The following is an 8024-nucleotide window of genomic DNA, read 5'->3' as shown; positions in this document are numbered from 1 at the left end:
TTTTTCTTATGTACGCCAATATATTCATGGTCCAGCATCACCATAGATCTTCCCTTTCAAACTTTATATGCACATATTTTTCGTGTGAAAATGTGTTTAATGTTTAAAATTCCAACACAAGGATTTGCGACATAGTTATTGGCCAAAAGAAGTGAAAATGTTGAAAATCCAACCTGGGTTGGGTAGATTTTACCACGAGCCCTCATTTTCTAGAAAATCCAACCTAGATTTTGGTTGTGTGAGATAATAGGAAATACAAATTTCTTCCATATTATAAACTTCGATTGCATCCAAAGGTAGCTTTTAGTTCAATCACCTTATAGACAATGGGTAGTGCCTTGACAGATAAAAGAGAAAATGCCTCAAATCGCCAAAAACATTCTAATGCACCCTTTCTAGCATAGAGTATATATCTAATCAATCCCCCCCTCGTCTGCAAATGTCAATGAATTGGTTACGATGATGGTGCTTCTATTGTAAAACTAGGGTTCATGGTACTTTTTGTTCAATAATTGACATTTTGTTTTTTCTTTGCTGGCTAGGCTGATGTAAGGAAAAACCTTCCTTCATCAATCAACTTGGTGACGTCCCATCGAGATCTTGAAAAATCTATATAATTGATATTTTTAAAATATCATTTTTATCAAAATATTATAGCATTTCTTATATTTTTTAAATCTAAATATATCAAGAATTTTTTAAGAGAAACAATATTTTTTGTGAAATTTTCCTTTGTTGAGGAAATATTGCAAGAATATTTGTGACTATAAAACAAACAAGGGAACATACAATTAGGATAATTTGCTCCAGATTTTGAGCTGCATACAAACATTATGATTCTAGAAAGTCAGAGTCACGAGCCCAAGTCATGCTGGTCCCACATTTCATGTGATACTCGACTAGAAGAAAATCAATTATTTTTTGAAGGGGAGAAGAAAAGCAAGTATTAAAATCTTTCATTTCGTTTTATAAGATCATAGTTCTAATAACTGCCATATTTTTTGAAAAACTCACAATTTTATCTCAATTTTTTCAAAAGCTGATTTAATCCCCAAAAAGAAATTATATTGTCAAAATATCATCTATTTCGAACATATCACGTTTTTATCCTGATATTATCATTTTATTAACGCATTTTGTACCCTTCAATGTTAACCTCATAACTGTAGCTTCCCATTGTATACCTATCGTTAGGGGCAAGTAAGTAATCTTAGAAGGTAAAAGTAACACGTGGCCAATCAAGAAATTTTTGAAAAGTGGAGCTTTTTCCCGTAAACATTTGAAATTGGGAGAATTTAAATATCAAAAGTTTAACAAAAAATTAATACGTTAATGAGACTTTGCCAATAAAAGCGTATAATTCACTAATAAATCATGCTATTTCCATTTAAATGATAGTATCTCCATTTTTTCATGTAAATATTTCAACTTTGATAAATGGGTAAGGAAACCAATTGGTTGGAACATACTTAGAATGCTCGAAATAGTACAAAATAAACCCTTGAATTGTTTTTTTTAACATAACAATATGATTTTTTGAGGAATGAAAAATGGGTACATTGTAGGCCATTGATTTTTCAACCATAAAAAAAGTCTGACATATATGTTATAGAAAAACATGATCTAAGGGCTGATTTTTTACTAAATCAAATAGATCATCACTTTAAGGGGTCAGATGTGTAAAAAATATTTTAATAAAACATTGAGAGTTTTTTTGCTAGGGGTTTCTCACACACGAGGATCACAAACATTATCCACTTTTTTGTGCTATTTTTATATGCAAAAAGATGCATTTGGTTCGGATTTTGATTTGGATCAACTCCAGATCCGATTTAAAATACTGACCCAAATCCAAAAGTGATCCCACTGAATAGATCCAAATCTAATCTGAATCCACATTCGGATTTTATTTAAAGGATCTATATCCAAAAAACATGTAGGATTCGAATCAGATATCCGACCATATCTGAACCGTTTGCAGCCTAGCCTAGTATTGGGAAAGGAGACCAGGTGACTTTATTTTTTGTTTCAGAAAGGAAAGGCTTTCATTTCAATCGATCGGATCTTAACCATAGTGACAAACGTTTTTATCTGCAAAATCTCGTTTTTCAAAAACTCACGAGAAATTGAATTTTTTTCATAAATCATGCATTTTTTCCACAAAATCTTGGCAATAAAAAAATTATTTTTTATAAGAAAATATTAATAAAGATCCTTCTAAATTTACAACTAGTTTAACTAGTTTATTTTTGGAACAATTTACAAAGATCCTTCTAAATTTTGACTTAGTTACAAAGACATACTTAATTTTGGGATTTACAAAGGGACGCCTAGGTTAAGAAAGTAATTCACAAACAGCAGCACAGAAAGAGTCTTTTAAGTTGAGGCAACTACGATGTGAGTCGTGTGACCAACCATAGTTAAAGGGTTAAAGTTACCTTAGGTGGTTGTTTGTGAATTATTTTCTTATCTTAGCCACCTATTCATAAAATCTAAAAAGATAGGCATGTCTGTATAATTATATAAAAAACTAGGCATATATTTGTAAATTTTTCTTATTTTTGGATCATAAGGTTAAAAAGAGTCTTTTAAGTTGAGGCAACTACGATGTGAGTCGTGTGACCAACCATAGTTAAACGGTTAAAGTTACCTTAGGTGATTGTTTGTGAATTATTTTCTTATCTTAGCCACCTATTCGTAAAATCTAAAAGGATAGACATGTCTGTATAATTATATGAAAAACTAGGCGTATATTTGTAAATTTTTCTTATTTTTGAGTCTTTAATCTGAGAACCACCAACAGGACCTATCTGTTCTGATTCAGACAGTGACAAAACTTCTGAATCCAATCCAAATAGAGATCCAAGTCTCGATTCCAACCAGTAAAAACCCAACGCGTATGCACCTGTAACAATGGTAAAAGAGAAGAAAAGACTTGGGCGTCTCTAATGCCTCCAGGCAAAAATAGCCAATGCCCGAGTCTAGATCCTTCCATCTACCGAGGACCCTGTATCTGGATCTCGATCCGGACCCGGACCCGGACCCGGACCATGTGGGTCCCACCCGTCAGGGCTGCAGTTTTCTTCGAAACAAAAAGTGAATTGAAGCAGCCTGACCGACTCCCGAGACGGTACGATATTCTTCCTTCATGAGCGCCATCCAATCATTTTTTAGCTCGCAGTTTGATTTCTTAAATATTGGAGGGTAAGTTTCATGAAAATGGGAGTCCAAGGCTTCTACGTCCGCGGCTCCGTTTCAGGAAATTTGACCTCTCTTATTCCAGGCAGCAATAATTATCTTCACAGACGCTCTAGCAGTCTGCCTTTTGGATATGTGGAGACAGGGACGGTAAAAAAGGAAAAGAAACATTCTCACATAAGAGTCTGCCGTTTGACTCAAATTACAAAAGCTGGTCCACATTTTATCGATTTCTTTTTATACAGATGAACGCTTTCAACAAAACCATGATCATAATGGGGTCATTCTATGTATCGATCATGCTGAATCTATGTATAAGGTCAGATTTAATCAAAATAACTTTAATCCTAAGATTTAAGAAGGGTATGAAGATGGGGAATGACATAGGGGATAAGTAGAACAGGTCTTGGTGGGTTGAGGGAAGACCTCAAGGGTCTTACCAGCTATGGCTATGTGCAGTCGATGCTGAACTTTTTTTATGTTGACATTTAAAAAAAGAAAAATACTAAACAGGTAGATTTTTTTACTCTAATTATCTTATAAATGCCCTTTTTATATTTTTTTAAACTGAGTGCTTAAGTTAGTTTTGTATAACTCAACGTCAACCTAGAGTATAGGAATTTGTGATTTTAAGATGGTAAAATTATATGAATTAAGAGAGAGAGAGAGAGGCCACGAAAGTGTAAAAGAGAAGTGTAAAGACATTTCACGTTGCGCGTCCACTTTTTCTTTCACTGATTTGGAAACCATTGTCGTTTTGGGAAACTTCAGCTTTTCTGAGCTTCCACCTGTTGTGGAAAGATGAAAAAGTTTGAGAGGGATGATGGCTCACCTACACCCCTCCCCTCCCCCCCCCCCCCCCCCTACTCCTTACAAGTTACAAAGGAGGAGCAAGAAAGAGAAAAAAGAAGACCATCGTCTTCAACATCTTCCAACAACCACCCAGCACCCTCTCTTTGTTTTCACCCTTCCTTTTCTTTCCCTCGTCCTGGTCGGCGTTTGTTGTGAGGTTAGGGTTTTAGGTGTCTCAGGGAGATGGGTCGTGGGAAGATAGAGATAAAGAGGATAGAGAACACCACCAACAGGCAGGTGACCTTCTCAAAGAGGAGGGCTGGGATCATCAAGAAGGCCAAGGAGCTCACTGTCCTCTGCGATGCTCACGTCTCCCTCGTCCTCTTCTCCAGCACCCACAAGTTTTTTGAGTACTGTAGCCCTACTACCACGTAGGTTTCTTCACCCTCCCCTCCTCTCTCTGTCTTTCTCTCTCACATCTCGATTTGTTGTTCTTTTGTGTAATATGAAAAGCATGAAGAAGATGATTGACCGTTATCAGCAAGTTACTGGAACAAATTTATGGGATTCCCATTATGAAGTATGTTTTTTGATTTCCCATCTTTTTCTTTTTTATGTTTTTTGTCTTGCTTTTTTTTACTATAATTTGTGTCTAGATTTTCAGTTTGTTAAAGAAACCATTATTATAATGATGAAGATGTGGATGGTAATTTGATCTTTTTTTTGGGGGGGTTATAGAGTATGCAAAAGGAATTTAACAAACTCAAGGAGAAGAATGAAAGGCTCCGCAAGAGCATCAGGTTGCATTCTCTCTCTCTCTCTGTGTTCTTGAAAGGGGGTGAGTAAGGCTTTGTTTTTTTTCTTTTCTTGCGATTGATATTTTCCAATTTTGGTGTAAAGGCAACGGGTTGGTGATGAACTTGACGAGTTAAATCACGCCGAGCTGTGCGGTCTTGAGCAAAATCTAAGCGAAGCGTTGAAGAAGATCAGATTGGCACTTGTATGTGTCTTTTGTGCATGCCCATGTACACACGTTTTCTGATGTTTGATATTTATCTTGTGTTTTCCTTGTGCACCAGGATAGCAAAATCAAGAGACAGATTGATACTTACAAGAAAAAGGTAAATTGGTTATCAAGTTCCACAGTTTATTTTGTAGGCGTGGATTAATAATGGTTCTTGGTGCAGATAAGGTCCGCTGAGAGCAACAGAAACAAAGTTTTCAGGGTATGTATCTCTTGAACTACAGATTTAATCTCTTATATATTTGTTTTATTAAAAAATTTATTATTTTCATTATTATCCATGCTGCCTGACCTCTTCTATTACATTGATGAATATACATAGGATGCACAAGAAGAATTCAACTGTACCTTTGAAGAAAGTGAAGAAGATTATGAATCCATGCTGGTCATGAGGAATGGCAATCCACAACTGTTCCCAACCCGTGTTCAACCGACTCACCCCAATCTCCATGAAAGAGGATTTGGGTGCCATGATTTAAGGCTAGGATGAATGTTTTTGATCTTTGATAACTTGGTTTAATCTTTATGAACAGTAAGGTTGGAGATGAGGACCCTTAATTAGGCTAAGTAGTTGCTTTGATTTCAGAGGTACAATGTTTTCCTTGTTGATATTTGGACAGTTTAAAGTTTCATACTAGTCCCTTCTTGATTTGATGCTTTGTCAACCTTCTGATTAAATTACTCTGATGATGACTTGGGAAGCCGTCCAGTCGATTAGACTTGGGTGGTTCATCCAGAAGGCTAAAGGATACTGGATCTTGGTTCTGGTTGGGGCCTAGCCTATGATTAGATTTCTGTAAGATTATGACCAAGTGCCTAGTGATGGTTTTTGTATGTATTCTCTGATAAAAATAATTTTCTCCTGACATTTGGACATTGGCGTTTGTTGGTGTCAAAATCAAGAACTCAATCACGTTCTTCAACTCCACATTTTTGCTGAAAAGAGTTCACAACTATCCAAATTAAGTGCCCTGAAGTTTCAAATCTAGGGAACTCGATCATTGAATAACATGGTTGGGGGTGAAGGTGAGAAAATTCAGACTGGGTGAGTCTAGTTTAATAGAGAAAAAAAGTCCCTAACTCTCACTAGCCCACAAGGTTTGATCTGCCTTCTTGGCTAGGGACGACCGTGGATTGTCACCGGACATAACACAACAAAGTCATGGTTTAGAAACCTATGAAGGTGTCCTTTGCTGCAAGATTGATACTGGATGTACTCTTCAGAGGGCAGGGGAGGACCTCAAGTGTTTTACCAATTGGAGGCCTGCCAGTGTATGGTTGATGGAGGAGAAATGGGGTCACTTGTGGATCTGTGGCTACTTCTCACAAGAAAGGTGAACTTGTGCACCGCTGGAGATGGCTTGGCACCACAATCCGTGCGAAGCCTTTCTTCTGTGGAAAGCAAATCGGACTCATTAATTTTTTTGCAAGGTAGGAGCCCCGCATTTGTGTTGCCATGATGGCCCTGCAGAAACACATTGTGTCTTGTGCATTTATCCATAAAGCCAAGCTTTCCGTTGCACTTTTCACCCGAAAAATCAGTCCGGTATCTATGCTTGGCACATTTCTATTACGATAAACCTGTTTCCGTGGCATACATAATCGAGAAAATGCTCGAATCTCGTCATCATTATCTTTTTCATTCACGGTATGTTTTTGAAAAGTGAAAATATTGTTTATATAAGAGATTCTGTGCTCACTTTTTTATAAGGCTTGCTTTTGTGCTGTGTACAAAATTGTTTTTTATATATGTTTTGATTATTTTTAAGTACTGTTCAAATGAGTTTCACTTTCTAAAGTGTACTAAGAAGTGAATAAGAGTTTCTGCTTAATTTCTCTGTACATTCCTCGTTATCAGAGAGAGCATCGAGTTTATTGGTCAAGATGATTTTTTTCATGGCCACTACGTACAAAAACCCAAGCGCATAAAATCGGTGCACTTCTTTCTTTTTGAGCAAAAACATGAAATCGGTGAGTTGAGTTCAAGAACTTAGTCACATGTACTGTGAAGATAGTCGTCCCTTATACGACACATAGTGGAAGCATCAAGCCTCTGTCGTGTTTCATGATTTTTGTGGACATGATGAATTCCATGTGGCTAACTCCACTTATTTCGCCATCCATCTTGGAGATGGACCATACTATGGGCATGAGAGTTAGACATAGGTCCATAATTGAAGTGCTTCACATGGACTGTGGGGTAGAGGACAATGCACCGTTTGCTTAAGGAGGAATGGTTCCTCCTAAATATAGCTGCTAACTACTTGTACTGTGGGGTAAAAGGGCAAAACAATTTGCTTAAAAAAGGAATGCTTTAACTATCCTATCAGCTACTGCTTTAGAGATGACATTTTATTAGGGTTGAGAAACGAGACTAGCAGCTGCCAGTTCGGCTTGGCTCGTTTAGGTGAATGAGCCAAGCACAGACATGGCAGTTCGTCTCAGTTCATATACGCTTGCTTACATATTAGATATTATGTATTTTATGCATAGATTTATAATATTATATATTTTATATATTATCGAGCTTTTGAAAACAAAATTTTCAAAAAAGATCCAGCTCGTGATTTGCTTTTTAGGAGCACGGGCTGGGCTGGGCTCGTGATGAGCTCAAGAGCCGAGCTCACAAGGCGATCCCGAACAGCCCAAGCTTGTCTCGTTGAGCTTGTTCAGCTCGTTTAGTATTCCTACATTTTGTTATCTTATTTAGTGTGTATTTGGCCTTCATATGAGGCAGACAAATGGCCAAGTTCATAAAAAACTTCTGAAAGTCTGGTTCATTAGATGAAAATTGAGGATCTTGTGAGGTTGGTCGCGTTCACTGCTATTTGAGACATTGGATCCCATGAATGATCTCGGTACACGAGGCACACAAATACTGCAAGTGTGTGAGTTGATGAACTTGGCAACGAAGTGTAAAGTGACACCCAATGGCCCAAACGCAACCCTGGTATAGTAGAATGGAATTATTTTCAGGGTCGCAAAAGAGTTAACATGGAAAGAAGTTAGA

The 8024-nt window shown here is 37.1% G+C and overlaps 1 protein-coding gene across 2 annotated transcripts; it reads left to right on the top strand.

Moving 5' to 3' along the window:
• Positions 1–4081: 4081 nt before the first annotated feature.
• On the top strand, positions 4082–6722 carry LOC149842391 (agamous-like MADS-box protein TM6). 2 transcript variants are annotated; one of them, XR_016431066.1, is made up of 8 exons: positions 4082–4421; positions 4504–4570; positions 4729–4790; positions 4891–4990; positions 5070–5111; positions 5178–5216; positions 5337–6040; positions 6136–6722. XR_016431066.1 is itself a non-coding variant. In XM_090001413.1 (7 exons), exons 1-7 carry the CDS (start codon positions 4234–4236, stop codon positions 5502–5504), a joined length of 666 nt encoding a protein of 221 aa, XP_089857539.1. In that variant the 5' UTR covers positions 4082–4233; the 3' UTR covers positions 5505–6722. The 2 variants fall into 2 exon arrangements, 1 of the variants encoding a protein (XP_089857539.1); XM_090001413.1 differs by having other exon boundaries at positions 5337–6722.
• Positions 6723–8024: the final 1302 nt, after the last annotated feature.

Source organism: Nuphar pumila, chromosome 3, assembly GCF_984573655.1.
Source record: "Nuphar pumila chromosome 3, dmNupPumi1.hap1.1, whole genome shotgun sequence".
NCBI lineage: Eukaryota > Viridiplantae > Streptophyta > Magnoliopsida > Nymphaeales > Nymphaeaceae > Nuphar > Nuphar pumila.
Note: the sequence above shows the minus strand (reverse complement) of the source record. Positions and strands in the feature narration are given on the sequence as shown.